Source organism: Garra rufa, chromosome 9, assembly GCF_049309525.1.
Source record: "Garra rufa chromosome 9, GarRuf1.0, whole genome shotgun sequence".
Lineage (NCBI taxonomy): Eukaryota > Metazoa > Chordata > Actinopteri > Cypriniformes > Cyprinidae > Garra > Garra rufa.
The window spans coordinates 44,622,611-44,638,628 of NC_133369.1; the positions used below are offsets into that span (position 1 = coordinate 44,622,611).

Here is a 16,018-nt window from a genome sequence, read left to right on the forward strand (position 1 = left end):
TTTAGTGTGTTTTACTACTAATACTTTATAATTTAAATTCTATTTCAGTGTATTTTATTGGATAATTTATTAATAATACAATTTTAATAATAAAAAAAAAATTAAAAACACAAGAAAAAACTTGTTTTTTGTAGTAAAACCATGTTTAATTTTTTGTAAAGGTAAGCAGTTACATATAAAGAAGCCCTTAATTGAGTCAGAAAAGAACTGAAATATTATTTATTTTCATTAAATTGCAAATCACCTGCAATTAAGTGTCCGAAAACATTAGACTTTGGATATAGTCCGAACACATCTTTTTAAAAATACTATAGGTGCTATACTATATGTTACATGCATATTATTGTGTAGCTTTTATTTAGCATATTTTGGTTATTTTTTGTGTGTTTTACTACTGCTGCTTTATTACTTTATAATTTAAATTACATTTCAATGTATTTTTTGGGATTATTTATTAATAATAACATTTTAATAATAAAATAATTTAAAAAACACAAGAAAAAAATTTTTTTGTAGTAAAACCATGTTTAATTTTCGTAAAGGTATGCAGTTACATATAAAAGAAGCACTTACTTTCTACTTAATTGAGTCAGAAAAGAACTGAAATATTATTCATTTTCATTAAATTGCAAATTACCTGAAATTAAGTGTCCGAAAACATTAGACTTTGGATATAGTCCGAACACATCTTTTTAAAAATACTATAGGTCATGTTATGTAGCTTTTATTTCTCATATTTTGCTTATTTTTAGTGTGTTTCACTACTGCTACTTTATTACTTCATAATTTCAGTAAATTATTGGATAATTTATTAATAATAAAATAAATTTTACATTTTAATAATAAAATAATACAAAAAAAACCACAAGAAAAAATAATAACATTTAATAAAAATAAAACAAAAATAATAAAATACCAGATTTTTTAAATAAGAAATTACTGTACCCTCCAGGCTGGAGTAATACTGTCTGTGAACGGAGAGTGGCGCGGCTGATCCGCCTAGAGTCTCTGGTTTCCTCCTCTGACGCGCTTCTGTTGCTTACTGAAAGATTACGGGCGCCATTTTGGATCAGGGGAGGTTTTTAAACTGGAAAAAGTCACAGAGCAGGAAAGAGCAAAACAACTCTAAAACATCGGCAAACCCGTCCGTTCGGACCGGCGGCGAACATGACACTCGGTTTGAAGTCATGACATCTGTTTTAAAGTACTTTTTAGAGATTTGGACGAAATAAAACAGCAACAAACAGCGGAGCAGGGACGTTTTGTCGTCAGCTGGGAAAGTTGTTTTGTATATGTTAGCTCACACGAGAACACCTTTACCTGTCGGATATGACATCAGACAATCCAGGTAGCGTATAAAAACGCAATGTTTTCTTCTTAAATGTCTGATTTGTGCTTTTTTTTGCTGATTATAAACGGTTGTGCGGGTTAGCTAGAGCAGCTGTTAGCTTAACTGTTGTGATAGAGCCTATAACACAAGTTTACGGAGTCAAAACCGGACGAAAAGGTACCATTTGTCGTGAGAATAAAGGCTGTTTTTATTAGTAAAGAGCAACGGGGTCAGTGACAGTCTGATCTGACACTTGTGGCAGTGTGTGCTTCAGCTGTCATTCACACACAGGCCCAAAACAACATTCACATGTCATAACACTCATACTGCTGCTCAGACTGGGCTGAAGTACATGGACATATATTCTAAAAGCTCTGCTCATGAAGTGATTTACTGATCTGCATTGCATCAGATTGCTGTATTCCCTGTGTCTTTCTCACTGGTCTCGAATATAAACCTGTTTTGTGGTGTGTAATCTAAGGTATTTGATTTTGACACAGATTTGTTCACAATCCATTGCTTATAGTAAAGATACATGTTCAAATTTAGCTGTCATGATGAGTTATGTTAGGAAAACTAGTGGCAGTATGTAACGCACAGAGTGACTGATAGAAGATATGATGGTGTTTATCACTCAAATAATTGAAAAAATATTCATAAGCATCCAATTTCCACAGTATATTGGTTCCACTTTCCACTATTAAAGCCGTAAAAATGAAAAAAATGTTAAAAAATAGTAATGGGTCATTCCGTGTAAAATCAACCAAATTTAAAAAAAACTTCTTTGGCTCAAATTTTAGATTTTTGCTCATATTTATTCTGAGGAAATAGACATGTATAGTTATGAAAGCCTAAATATTAAATGTCATTGATGAATGTTTACTGAGTAATCATTTTGTAGAAGGAGGTCAAAATGGCATTTTTTTTACGTTAGGGTAAAAATGACTTTAGAAAGATGACAGCATCATAGTGTTACACAGAGATTGGTAGTTATGTTAGTCAAATATGTTGACTTTAGCAGTGTTTGTTGCAATATGTGCCAATGGAGACCATTCAAAAATTGGGAAACGGCACTTTTCAGATTTTTCTCCAAAGTTTGCATGCCTGTAACTCAAGCAGTATTAAAGATATTTGAATGCCCTTTTAGATATTGGGTTTTAATAATTTTTTCTTTTACCATCTTTATTTTTAAGACTCTATGAGATTTGGTTCCAGAGATATTGGAATTTTAATATAGCTTCTTGAGTTATAGGCACGCAAACTTTGGAAAAAGAATATTTATGGCACTCAGACTGGTATGTCCAATGCAGGTGTCTTAACAGAAAGAAATGAGATGCATCTCCAGTTTTAACATGATTTGTTCCTTAGACATTCCTCTGTAAAATAAAAGAAGTAATGTGATTTTTTTAAACTGACCCACATTTGGTTTGTGACCACTGAAAATGTGTACATTTTAATGATTTACTCCTGGACCCATATTGAAGTTCGAATATCTCTGGAACCGAGTCTCATAGGGCATTAAAAATAAAGATGCCAAAAGGGCATTCAAAATATTACAGGCATGCAAACTTGAAAAGTGGAGAAAACCTTGAAAAGTGCTGTTTTCCCATTTTTGAATGGTCACCATTGGCACATAATGCAACAAAGATAGCTAAAATCAAAATATTTTACTTAATTTAAATTAATTAAATTAATGTTTATTGTACCTTATTGCCTGTGTGTTTTATTGTCAATGTGTAATAAACTAAACATCAGTCTGTAGGACCTGCTTAGCTTGGGACCAAATGCTGGTTTATAATATTGATAGAAATGATTTTATTATTAAGACATTTGTGACTTGTGACCATAAAACCAGTCATAAGTGTCCATTCTCAAAATTGAGATTTATACATCATCTGAAAGCTGAGTTAATATGTTGTCCATTGATGTACAGTATGTTAGGAAAGGACAATATTTGGCCAAGATACAACTATTCAAAAATCTGGGATCTGAGGGTGCCAAAAAAATCCAAAAACCTGGAAAATCACCTTTTATCCAAATGAAGTTCTTGGCAATGCATATTACAAATGATAAATTAGGTTTTGATATATCTACTGTGGGAACTTTACAAAATATCTTCATGGAACATGAACTTTACTTAATATCCTAATGATTTTTGGCATAAAAAAACATCTATGCTACTCATGATTGGTTTTGTGGTCCAGGGTCAGATTTGATACTATGTTTGCAACCCTTTTACCAAAATGTGTAAGACGTCTAAATATGCAATCAATTTAATTCCAGGTTTCTTTTTTAGATTAAAAAGCCCTAATCCAAATAAGTTAATAAAAAAGCAAACTATCAAAGTCAGTTTTATTACAAGAATTCAAATCGTTAATGTTTATTGTACCTTATTGCATGTGTGTGTTATATTTTCGATGTGTAATAAACTAAATATCACTCTGTAGGACCTACTTAGCTTGGGACCAAATGCTGGTTTATAATTATTTTAAAGACATAAGTGGAGTGGACCACAAAACCAGTCATAAGGGTCAATTTTTTAAAATTGAGATTTATGCATCATCTGAAAGCTAAATAAATATAGTGAAATCTGGAATCTGAGGGTGCAAGAAAATCTAAATATTGAGAAAATCACCTTTAAAGTTGTCCGAATCAAGTTCTTAGCAATGCATATTACTCTTCAGAAATTAAGTTTTGATATATTTGCGGTAGGAAATATACATGGAACATGATCTTTACTTAATATCTTAATGATTTTTGGCATTTAACATTTTAACCCATGCACTGTATTTTTGGCTATTGCTACAGATAAACATGTGCTACTTAAGATTTTGTGGCTCAGGGCCACATTGCATGTAAAATGTTCTCGATTTTACAAATTTAAATGTAATGTTTTCACTTAATTTTTCTCATTTTATGTGTGACACAAGAATGTGGGGCACAGCTAATCCTAACTTTGATAATTGTTATTGTGACGCCATAATTACAAATTGCAAGAAAGAAAAGTATTTATTTTATTTCATTATAATTAGGGCCGGGACTTTAACGCGTTAATTTAGATTAATTAATTACACAAAAATAACGCGTTAAATTTTTTTAACGCATTTTAATCGCACTTAGTTTTGCACCGCGGAACGTTTCTCACTGGATGAGATTAAGCGGGCCGATTATACTGGAGCACCAACTAGCGTTCATATGGCTCTGGTTCAGACAAGCTGCGTCCGTCCTAAATAGTATTGTATGTCCCAAATCGTAGTATGTTTAAAAAAGTATTCCAAAGATTCCCGGATGGTCTACTACTTAACGATCAATGCACACTCTTAACGACTAATATTGCCCGCAACACACTGCGCCGTGAACGAGGATTCAATTAGAACTACAAACACGCATAAAAAGTGTTAAAAAACTACAAACATGGAGGATATGCGCGACCAACGGACAGGTAGAGAAAGGGGTTTGAGTGATAAATAATCAGTATGTAACCTGATAAAAAATATTTTTTAAATGTTATCCGCGTTATATTCCATGTGCAGCAACATTTATAATGATAGGTTTGGTAATTAACGTTTAAATGCATAATTAAGCAAACACAAGAGCAGAGTTCTCGGCATGAAAGACTCGTTAAAGAACGTGCCTCTTGCTACACTTAATGGCAATATTGCACTGGTCTGTTGGACTTGGTTGAACAAAAATAAACAATATTTTGTTGCTTAAGCTTATGTATTCAGTCATTATTCAATGGTATACTAAAAATCCATGTAAAAATCTTACTTCTCACTGTTCTCAGGTCAAATATTTATATGCGATTAAAATGCGATTAATTTCGATTAATTAATTACAAAGCCTCTAATTAATTAGATTAAATTTTTTAATCGAGTCCCGGCCCGAATTATAATATAAATTACTTAAATGCTGTATAAGGGTGTATATGGGATTTTATGCCACACCATTTGTTCAAAGTAGATTTGAAAACTGTCACATATATCGATCTGTCATTTTATACAGACTTTGGAGATTAAAGCATGTGAACAATTTTGAGATTGTGTAAATCATTGTGATGCAATGCATTTCTTTAGCCTTTTTTTATTTAAAACAATATTCTGCATGTTATTAGTCCTGATTGTTTGATGGTGTTTGTGTTCCAGATATGCCAGATGTGTCGTCACTGGCCATGGCCACACAAGCTGGATCTCATGCTAACAGTGCCGCTGGTGTGTCAAAGGCCAACAACAAACGACAAGCCACGTAAGTCTGACTGAGCGTCAACATGACCCATATAATAGTACTAATCATTATTAAATGCTTCAGGCAGTTTTAAATTAATCTCAGTCAACAAAACATTCTTCTGTCATCATTTCACATTGCTGTATTCGATGAAGCTCAGAAAGAAATCGTTTGGAAAATGTGTAACTGGAATAGAATACATGGGCACTGGTTTAAAAGACCGTTCATGTTAAGTAAAATATCAATCTGACCGCATTGACGTTGTTAGTTGAGAACAAATCTTGAACTGAGCTGAGCTGAATAATGACACTAACTTCTATGAAATCAAAGCATATTGAACTAAATTGAATCAACTCTAAACTGTCTTGATCTGAATAATGACACTATTGTCTTCTGTAAAGCTGCTTTACAGCTGACATTGAATTTGTTTCATAAGTGATGCATTTTGCAATGTGAACTGTTATTTTCCTGTTTATTCTTGTGAAGCTGCTTTGAAAGCATCTGTATTGTGTAAAGTGCTATAAATATATAACTTGACTGAGGTTTTCAAGCTCAAAAATGGAAAAAACGCCATGATTACTTGTACGCTGTGTTCCTAACAGCATGACTTAAAGGTAAAACCAATTTAATGGCACTTTGTATTATTTCGCATTTGTTGATAAAGAGCAGCGTGAACTTTTCTCTAGATGTCTCCTTTTGGGTTACACAGAAAGAAAGTCTCAGGTGTTTGCGCCAACTGTTTCTTAACACCATGCGTGACTGGAGAGCTGAACGTGGTTTTGCTAACTGCTGCTTTCCGGAGGCAAATTCCTAGGAATGACACTTTGGTTTTGGCCAACAATAGTGAACTTGTTTATTGAGTGTCTGTGGTTGATTTGATTCGAGTGGGAGGAGAAATGCGGGAATGTTTGAATGTCATCTTTGCAGTTGTGCAATATCACTGACTAATGTGAATTTCCCTGGTTTCCAGCTCGGACTTTGATGACGACGACGGAGGCAAATTGTTCAGGTTAGTCATGCTGTGACTCAAGGGTTCGACTGGGGTTTGAACTATGATGACCTGCCTGTCTCATAACTGTACTCAACAATGTGTCTTTCCTTTTGTTTTGGATTCTCAGGTGTGATGATGATGGAGGCGGATCGAATGACAAGGAGAGATTTGCCAGGTATTGATTGATGGAAATCAGAGTGCATGAAAAATACAAATATGATCTTCTGTTCTCAGGAATCAGATTGTGCCTGGCATCGCCTACATGTGCTGGCATCATTATGGTATTCATAGTGAAGTTTCCAAACACACTTCCTGTCTGCTAATGTTTGGCCAAACTGACAGTCCTGACCCAAACTCAAACTTACTAACTTATTATTTTAAGCCAAGTTTCTGTCTTTACTTATTCAATTGGACTGCCAAATGTAGAAAATTGTACACTAAATCCACAAAAAATGTAAATGTACAGTACAGACCAAAAGTTTGGACACACCTTCTCGTTCAAATGAATGAGAAGGTGTGTTCAAACTTTTGGTCTGTACTGTATATTTTTCTGTTTATTAAAGTTTTTGCTCTACATTTGTGCAGTTTTCAGTGGGTTAGTGATATTTTTTAAATATATATATATAAATTAATAAATATTTTTTAAATGGGTTATTATACAAAAACTGCTTTTTTATGTAAAATTCACTTTATAAAAGACCCACATTTCTAACTTTAATTCATGGGGATAACATGGATAATTTCACATGGTTTAGTGTAAGATCTTTGCCCATCTTTTGGAAAATCCAGTTTTAAAAGTAAAAAAACAACTACAAATAACTTTTACCAGTAGGTGGCTGCAGAGCTCCACTATTTGCTATTTGACCACCTGAAAGATATTTTTTCACAAGTTTTTTTCAGTTGAATTCATATCTACAGTACAGACCAAAAGTTTGGACACACCTGAATGAGAAGGTGTGTCCAAACTTTTGGTCTGTGCTGTATATTCAATAATGCACAGTTTTTTCTTACCAAGATGATAGATGCCACTCCCCGAATTAAACATGCAATTGAGTTCATATAAAAAAAAAAAAGTAGCTTACTGCTGTTTGACACATTTAAGGCAAGTCTCTACAGGCAAAGGCATTTTTTCATGCGCTGATCAATTTTGAGAGCTATTTTTGTTTTGTAACATGTCTTCATTCAGACTAGTGGAAACATACAAAATAAACATTTAAATTATTTTTGCATTTGATTTCAGTTGCAATACATACACTATCAGTCAAACATTTTTTAAACGGTAAGATTTTTTAATTTTTTATTTCTCACCAAGCATGCATTTATTTGTTCTAAAGTACAGCACTAACAGTAAAATTTTGAAATATTTGTACTATTTAATGTAAATGTTTTCTATTTGATTATATTTTAAAATGTAATTTATTTATGTGATTTCAAAGCTGAATTTTTAGCATCATTACTCCAGTCATGTGAGCCTTCAGAAATCATTCTAATATTCTGATTTGCTGCTCAAAAAAGCAATTATTAATATTATTATGTTGAAAACAGCTGAGTAGAATTTTTTTCAGGTTTCTTTGATAAATAGAAAGTTCAGAAGAGCAGCATTTGTCTGGAATAGAAATCTTTTGTAACATTTTAAATGTCTTTACCATCACTTTTGATCAATTTAAAACACCCTTGCTAGATAAAAAAGTATTAATTTCTATCATTTCTTTTCCAAAAGAAAAAAGAATGATACTGACTTTTGAGGCTTTTGAATGGTATGATGTATAATGTTACAAAAGCTTTTTATTTTTATTTGGATCTTTCTATTCATCAAAGAATCCTGAAAAAATTACTAAATTGTTTTAAATATTTATAATAACAAAAAAAAAAATCTTGAACAGCAAATCAGCATATAAGAATAATTTCTGAAGGATCATGTGACACTGAAATTTGTAGTAATGATGCTGAAAATTCAGCTTTGATTGCAGAAATAAATAGCATTTTAAAATACAATCAAATAGAAAGCAGTGATGTTAAATAGTAAAAATATTTCACAGTTTTACTGTTTTTGCTGTACTTCAGGCTTGGTGAGCAGAAGAGACTTCTTCAAAAACATACAAAAATCTTACTGTTCAAAAACTTTTGACTGGTGTTTTTTCTCTACTTCAGCAGCGCTTAAATCATACATACAGCTTTATTTTCTAATTTATATTCTGAAGGGTTTATTCACACTGATTTATATAATATTTTATTGGTATAAATTTGGTGAAAATATATACTTTTTAAAGATGTTGACAGTTTTTTTCTGATTCATGGCGTTATAAAAATAATTTTGAACCTGGCTTTAAGTTCCTAAAGTATTTTAATTGAAATCGAAGAACAAACTGGTTCATTTTGAACAAAATCTGGCCAATTTAGTTAGTTAGAAAGGAAAACGTTACCCTAACTTTTAACTGCCATTAGTCCAGGATGACTGAACTTTGAACAGACAGAAAAAAACTCCTGGAAATATTATTTCTTGTGTAGTATACACTAATACTGTAATCTAGTATTTTATTCAGAATGAAGCCCACGAGTCTGTCAGTGTCTTGCACTGTATTTCATGTTTTTCTTTTGAGCGTTTCTTCCCTGTCTTCTTTTCTCAGGCCGTTTGAAGAGGCTTTTTCTTTCAGCTCTCATGAGATCGTTCATACACATTTGTTTTGTCATGGATAGATGAGAGTCGTCTCATTTGACGAGCACATTGATGCAGTCTTTATTTGCTTATTCATCCATCTCTGTCTCTCTTCCTCCTCCCTCGTTTTTCTCGTCGTTGCTTTCTCTCGACCTTTTCTCTGTTCCTGCTCTCCCCATGATTCCATGCGCCGTCCATCTCTCATGACCTCCTGACCGCAGGGAGAATCACAGCGAGATCGAGCGCAGGCGGAGGAATAAGATGACCGCTTACATCACGGAGCTGTCAGACATGGTGCCCACCTGCAGCGCTCTGGCACGCAAACCAGACAAGCTCACCATCCTGCGGATGGCCGTGTCGCACATGAAGTCGCTCAGAGGACCCAGCAGCAGCACCGATGGAGCATATAAACCCTCCTTTCTCACAGACCAGGTTTGCCAACAGCTTTGATTATACAAATGTATTGATTCCTCATTGCAAGTAAAGCAAGTTACATAATAATATTACTTTTTCCAAGTAACTAGTCATTTTTAGTTATTTTTCAAATAAGTAACGCCAGTTACTTTTCCCCCATTTATTAATTAAAAGCTCTCTAAAGATGTTACTTTAGTTCTAGAATAAACGTGAACATGCATTAATTCATCTCACTCACTAAAAAACAGATACATGACCCTGGACCACAAAACCAGTCATAAGGTTAAATTTGACAAAACTGAGATGTATACATCATATGAAAGCTCAATAAACAAGTTTTCTATTGATGTATGGTTTGTTAGGATAGGACAATATTTGACTGAGATACATCTATTTGAAATCAGAAATCTGAGGATGCAAAAAAATCAAAATACTGAGAAAATCACCTTTAAAGTTGTCCAAATTAAGTACTTAACAATGCATATTACTAATCAAAAATTACATTTTGATATGTTTACAGTAGGAATTTTACAAAAAATCTTCATGGAACATGATCTTTACTTAATTTCTTAATGATTTTTGGCATAAAAGAAAAATCAAAAAATTTGACCCATGCAATGTATTTTTGGCTATTGCTACAAACATACCCCAGCGACTTAAGACTGGTTTTGTGCTCCAGGGTCACATATTACTTTTTCCAAGTAACTAGTAAAGTAATGCATTACTTTTTAATTGACAAGAAAATATCTGAGTTACTTTTTCAAATAAGTAATGCCAGTTACTTTCCCCCCATTTATTAATTAAAAGCTCTCTAAAGATGTTACTTTAGTTCTAGAATAAATGTGAACATGCATTAATTCATCTCACTCACTAAAAAAACAGATACAGTATTCCTCAAAATGAATAAAAACACTGAAATTCAACACAAACCTGCAATAATTAAATATGTTAAATAATACAAATATCCTTTATGTATTTAATCCCATTTTATTAACCGATGTCTTTGCTGCCAACCTTCGATGATCCAATTCATCCATACTAATAAGCAAAAATTACTCAAGAGAATCTAACATTTATTTTTCTTTTTTTATTGCTGAAGAGTTGACATTTTTTCTTCTGCGGTCTACTGTACAGACGTCAATTTACTTTTCTCTAAGCCTGAGGCTTTTGGTGTGAAAAGGCAATTACATTTGCCAAAAAATAGAACTTTCATATTAAAAACAAACAAGCAAGCCCTGGCCAAGTAAAAGTAACTTTCCATCAAAGGTAGCTAATGTAATTAGTTACTTTTTAGGCAGTAAGTCAATATTGTAATGCATTGCTTTTAAAAGTAACTTTCCCCAACAACTGCTGTTATCTTCTTATATTCTTACTTAAAGGGATACTTCATCCAAAAATAAAAATGATTATTTATTCATTATTTACCAGCCCTCAAGTTGTTTCAAACCTGCATGAGTTTCTGTTTTGAATAATGTTGGAAAACAAAGAGTGGTCGGTTCCCATTGACTTCCATAGTATGAAAAAAAAAATGGGGACCAGAAACTATTTGGTTACCAACATTCTTCAAAACAAAATTCTTCTTTTATGTTCAACGGAAGAAAGAACTTTAGGTTTGGAACAACTTGAGGGAGTAAGTGATGACAGAATTTTTGGACAAAATAATTTTTTACAAAGTAAAAAAATAAGAAGATATTGGCCCAGTTTCACAGACAGGGTTTAGACTAAGCCAGGATTAGGTCATGGTTCGATTAGGACATTTAAAATTTGTTTTATAAACAAGCTTAGAAAAAAACATTACTGGTGTGCATCTTGAGACAAAACAAAGGCACTGATATATTTTTAGATCAGTCAGTTCTGGTTTCTTTCAGTTGAAACAGTTTAGAAAATGATCTTTCAAGAATTCTTTGCAGATAATTTCGTTGTCTGAAATCCTAAAAAGTCAGGAATATTTTTATACTTTCTTTTTTCACTTTAATTTGAAAGTCTTAGTTTTTTATATTAGTTTATTGGTAGTTTTGATGTGTGTATATATAGAATTTATTAATTTTTATTTATGTTTAGATTATTATTTAGTTATTTTAGTAATTTGACTAAATTAAAATGATTGAAGCTGAATAAAAAATGTTTGCTTTGTTTAGCATTATTTAGCAGTTTTAGTTTAAGTATTAGTTATCGATAATAACTCTGGTGAAGAAAATAGTTTGCGTGATTATAATGATTATTGCCTTTGGTGCCTTTGAGGTGTTTTTCACTGAACTGATAAGCAAGTCTTTGCCAATAAATTCCCACTCAGTCAAATACCACCAGTCATTTCCTCTTAATGAAAAAATTTTAAGAAAGTATTTAAGATGTTCTTCAAGAATTGAAAATCTGGGATTTTAACTCAACCTCTTAAGCTCTTTGGCATTTTTGGATTTTGGCATACACTGCAAAAAAAAAAAAAAAGGCTTGTCTTACTTAGTATTTTTGTCTTTTTTCTAGTCAAAATATGTAAAAATTCTTAAATTGAGATTAATTTACTATATAAGCAAAATTACACAAAATATTTAGTTTTGTTTCCAGGGGGGAAAACTAAATTAAGTGTGTTTTTCTTAAAACAAGTAAAATTATCTCCCTGTGGGGTAAGTAAAATACTCTTGTTGTAAGAATATTTTACTTACCCCACTGGCAAATAATTTTACTTGTTTTAAGTAAAGTTTACTTAATTTAGTTTTCCCCCCTGGAAACAAGACTAAATATCTTGCGTTATTTTGCTTATTTAGTAAATGCATCTCAATTTAAGAATTTTTTGATCTTTTGACTAGAAAAAAGACAAGACTTATTATCTTATGTTATGTAACATAAATGTTAAATTGATGCATGTTTTCTAAAAGTTTAGATTGTAAGCTTTCAAAAGATACTATATACAGTGCCTTGCAAAAGTATTCATACCCCTTCATTTTTTTCACGTTTTGTTGCAGCATTATGTTAAACTGCTTTAAATTAGTCAATTTACACTCCATACAGCATAATAAACACAAAGCAAAAAACAGAATTTATTAAAAATAAAACACTGAAATAACTACATTGCATAAGTATTCATACCCTTAACTCAGTCCATAGTTGAAGCACCTTTACAGCCTCAAGTCTTTTTGGGTCTGATGTGACCATCTTTGCACATCTGCATTTGGCAATTATCTGCCTTTCTTTGCCTCAACCTTTTCACCTCTCCATCTCTGTCAGCTTGGACATTTTCTAGAGTCCTAGTTGTTCCAATCGTCTTCCATTATGGAGAATGCTTCTGTCAACCTTCAATGCAGCAGATTTGTTTCTGAACTCTTCTCTAGATCATCGCCTTAACGCAAGTCTGTCACTGAGCTCTACAGGCAGTTATCTTGGTTTTTGCTCTGATATGCATTTTCAGCTTTTAGACATTTTCTGAGAGGTGTGTGTCTTTCTAAATCAGACTCATTCAAATGAATTCGCCACAGTTTCACTCCACTCCAAGTGTAGGAACATCTAGAGGCAATATGAATGCTCCTGAGCTAAATTTCGAGTGTCCCAGAAAAGGGTATGAATACTTATGCAACGGGAGCTTTCAGTTTTTTATTTCTAATAAATTCGCAAAGTTGTTACAAACCTGTTTTGTGCTGTCATTATGGTGTATGAGATGCAGATGTGGGGGGAAAAAAAGTAATTTAAAGCAGTTTAACATAATGCTGCAACAAAACAAAATGTGAAAAAATTAAGGGGTATGAATACTTTTGCAAGGCACTGTACTTGTGTTTAACACAAATAATATAAAAAAAAAAAAAAAATCCTATTACAATATTTCTTTCTTAAGAATACATGTGTAAATTTGACATTAGAACCTTATTTTTCAGTACCCGAACTGAATATTTTCATGTTTTTTAACTCTCAAAACATGTTTGCATATCTCTCCTCTCTCTCTGTAGGAGCTGAAGCACCTGATTCTGGCGGCAGCTGATGGTTTTCTGTTTGTAACGTCGTGTGAGACGGGCCGTGTGGTTTATGTGTCGGACTCTGTCACACCGGTTCTGAACCAGGCTCAGTCGGATTGGCTCGGATCTTCGCTCTACGACCAGCTTCATCCAGACGACGCAGAGAAACTCAGAGAGCAGCTGTCCACCAGTGAGAACAGCAACAGCGGTGAGAAATGGCTCTACGTTTGCCGTCCTTTGTGTTGTCAGTCTTTTAGGGTTTAACTCATGTTCCTCTTTTCTGACTGTAGGTCGGATGTTGGACATGAAATCAGGCACGGTGAAGAAAGAGGGCGGGCAGGCAACCGTGAGGATGAGTATGGGCGCACGCCGCTCCTTCATCTGCAGGATGAGGTGAGGAACAGGAAGAACAAAACAAGCAACAGACCTTTTTAGCTGGTGCTTCAGTGTGTCTTTTTGCTGTCAAATCAGTAGAGGTGCTTTCGGATCACTATCGGCCGGTAATCCCTTTGGGATGTTTGATGGCTTGACTTGATTCTACATGAATTGTTCTTTAAAAAAAATCATTGAGTCTCAAATCTGATCATCAGGATTTTTTTAGGAACGTTTCCATCCAGAAGCTTTACTTCCACTGTTCCTCAGTGGAGGAATCTTCCCAAGCCTTCAGAACATTTCACTTTTTTTGAGAAATATTTATTTGTTCGTCTAATCTCTCATTGCATTATATATTGGATCATTTCAATCTCATTTTACTAAGACATTTTGGAGATATAGAGGTGACTGAAATGTAAATAATTGTATGTTAGTATTTGCAATACTGTTATAAAGATCGGTTTGACTTACATTACAAGTATCAGACCTTCATCTTACATTTTGTTCATGTAAATATCAGAATCTGCACCAGATGGCATATTTTTGCTCAGTTTGGGTCCCTCAATAAAACTGAGCAGTTTTTTCCTTCATTTTCTCACTATGTCAGACTATATGAGTCGTAAATGCCTGATGTATCAAATATGATTCTCAACGAAAACATTTTTTTTTTAGATTTTGTTTAACTTTTTAAATGTCATGCATTTACTTCCCCATATGTGACCCTGGACCACAAAACCAGTCATAAGGTTAAATTTGACAAAACTGAGATTTATACATCATATGAAAGCTCAATAAATAAGCTTTCTATTGAATTGATGTATGGTTTGTTATGATTGGACAATATTTGGCCGAGATACATCTATTTGAAAATCAGAAATCTGAGGGTGCAAAAAAATCAAAAAGACTGAGAAAATCACCTTTAAAGTCGTCCAAATTAGGTTCTTAACAATGCATATTACTAATCAAAAATTACATTTCGACATGTTTACAGTAGGAATTTTACAAAAAATCTTCATGGAACATGATCTTTACTTAATTTCCTAATGATTTTTGGCATAAAAGAAAAATCTAAAATTTTGACCCATGCAATGTATTTTTGGCTATTGCTACAAACATACCCCAGCGACTTAAGACTGGTTTTGTGCTCCAGGGTCCCATATTACAAATAAATCCTAATCTAATCCTGACAAACTATATATCATTGCATATCAAACTGTATATCATGGGGGTCTAAGACTCCCAAATAGATATTTACCACTGTTTTGTGTTACGAATTGTGTAGGAAATGAATAGATTAATTTATGACAAGAGTTTACCTCAAAAAATCCACATCATAACAGGAGTTCTGACCTTTATCACAAAAAGACTTTTTCCCTATCGTGCTTTAGAAATTATATATCAATTAAAAACTTAAAATCTCAAAATTCATCCTTTGAAAACCATTTTAAAATCAGACATTGCATTACCGTTGAAAATGTACATCAAAATCATTTTTACAAAATGTTTTCGTTCATGGATTATAAAAATGTATGTTTGGATGTGCATTTTCATATCTATGTTCTACCTGGAAGTGACAGGTTTAAAGGTTTAAAGTAAATTGTTTTTTAAAAGTTGTTAAAATTAAAAAGGAATATGCTGTTTGCATACATGAAAAACAAATGTGACCCTGGACCACAAAACCAGCCATATGGGTCAATTTGTTGAATTTTTTGAAAGTCATAGAATAACAGAATAAATAAGCTTTCTATTGATGTATCTGCCAATATTTGGCTATTTGTAAAGTGTGTTTGTGTTTCTGTGTTCAGATGTGGAGTGTGTCCTGTAGAGCCGGTGTCCATGAACAGACTCAACTTTCTGAGAAGCAGAAACAGGTAAGCACTTCTCTGTCTGTATCAGTGATGCGCGGGTTACCCTCGGTTACGAGTCATCCAAAAATATTTGTAATGATATTCGGGTCGCGGTCGGTCGGGTCGTTTGAAATAAAGATGCCAATTAAACCTTTGTAATTTAGATAGTACTAGACACAATTTTCTATGAAATACATAGACCTACACTTTATTGGCTGAATAATATTTACCTTTTGAATGTTG

At 33.1% G+C, this 16,018-nt stretch overlaps 1 protein-coding gene across 5 annotated transcripts in view; it reads left to right on the plus strand.

The window, feature by feature from the left end:
- Nucleotides 1-1,065: 1,065 nt before the first annotated feature.
- The window catches only part of arnt (aryl hydrocarbon receptor nuclear translocator), a 35,773-nt gene continuing 20,820 nt past the window's right edge, over nt 1,066-16,018 (plus strand). For all 5 annotated transcript variants that reach the window (XM_073846464.1, XM_073846462.1, XM_073846463.1 and 2 more), the window contains exons 1-8: nt 1,066-1,348; nt 5,476-5,575; nt 6,525-6,563; nt 6,673-6,720; nt 9,423-9,633; nt 13,551-13,764; nt 13,847-13,949; nt 15,734-15,799. In XM_073846464.1, the coding sequence (XP_073702565.1) occupies nt 1,330-1,348; nt 5,476-5,575; nt 6,525-6,563; nt 6,673-6,720; nt 9,423-9,633; nt 13,551-13,764; nt 13,847-13,949; nt 15,734-15,799 (800 nt within the window). In that variant the 5' untranslated portion in view covers nt 1,066-1,329. The remainder of the gene's footprint in view (nt 1,349-5,475; nt 5,576-6,524; nt 6,564-6,672; nt 6,721-9,422; nt 9,634-13,550; nt 13,765-13,846; nt 13,950-15,733; nt 15,800-16,018) is intronic.